This window comes from Penaeus monodon, chromosome 27 (assembly GCF_015228065.2).
Source record: "Penaeus monodon isolate SGIC_2016 chromosome 27, NSTDA_Pmon_1, whole genome shotgun sequence".
Lineage (NCBI taxonomy): Eukaryota > Metazoa > Arthropoda > Malacostraca > Decapoda > Penaeidae > Penaeus > Penaeus monodon.
The window spans coordinates 977,161-977,504 of NC_051412.1; the positions used below are offsets into that span (position 1 = coordinate 977,161).

General features: G+C 36.6%; 1 protein-coding gene across 1 annotated transcript in view; it reads left to right on the forward strand.

The window, feature by feature from the left end:
- LOC119590329 (craniofacial development protein 2-like) overlaps positions 1-344 on the forward strand; it is a 29,082-nt gene that overhangs the window by 23,909 nt on the left and 4,829 nt on the right. Inside the window, exon 2 of the mRNA XM_037939002.1 lies at positions 121-211. Coding sequence (XP_037794930.1) covers positions 121-211 — 91 coding nt within the window. The remainder of the gene's footprint in view (positions 1-120; positions 212-344) is intronic.

The following is a 344-nucleotide window of genomic DNA, read 5'->3' on the forward strand; positions in this document are numbered from 1 at the left end:
TCCACAGGCAGATAACATTACCTAAAAGCTGATATAGCCTATATATATTGCAATGTTTGCAATGTAATGTTGTTTTACTTTGTATATACATTCTTTCTTGGTATAAAAACTTCATGATAGCCCAAGGAATAAGAGTCAGCAGAGCAATTCTATTCACATGATACTGCAACATAAATATTTGATGCTCCTGCGTCTAAAAGCTACTTATGCAGTATGTGAAATATACTCATCAGGCATACGAGAGTCTAAACAATTGTCTCATTTCCTTCTACCGTCGACACTAAAGCAGGCATACCTGGGATCAGCCGTCCGGTTTCTGATTAGGCAATTCACTCTCTTTAATT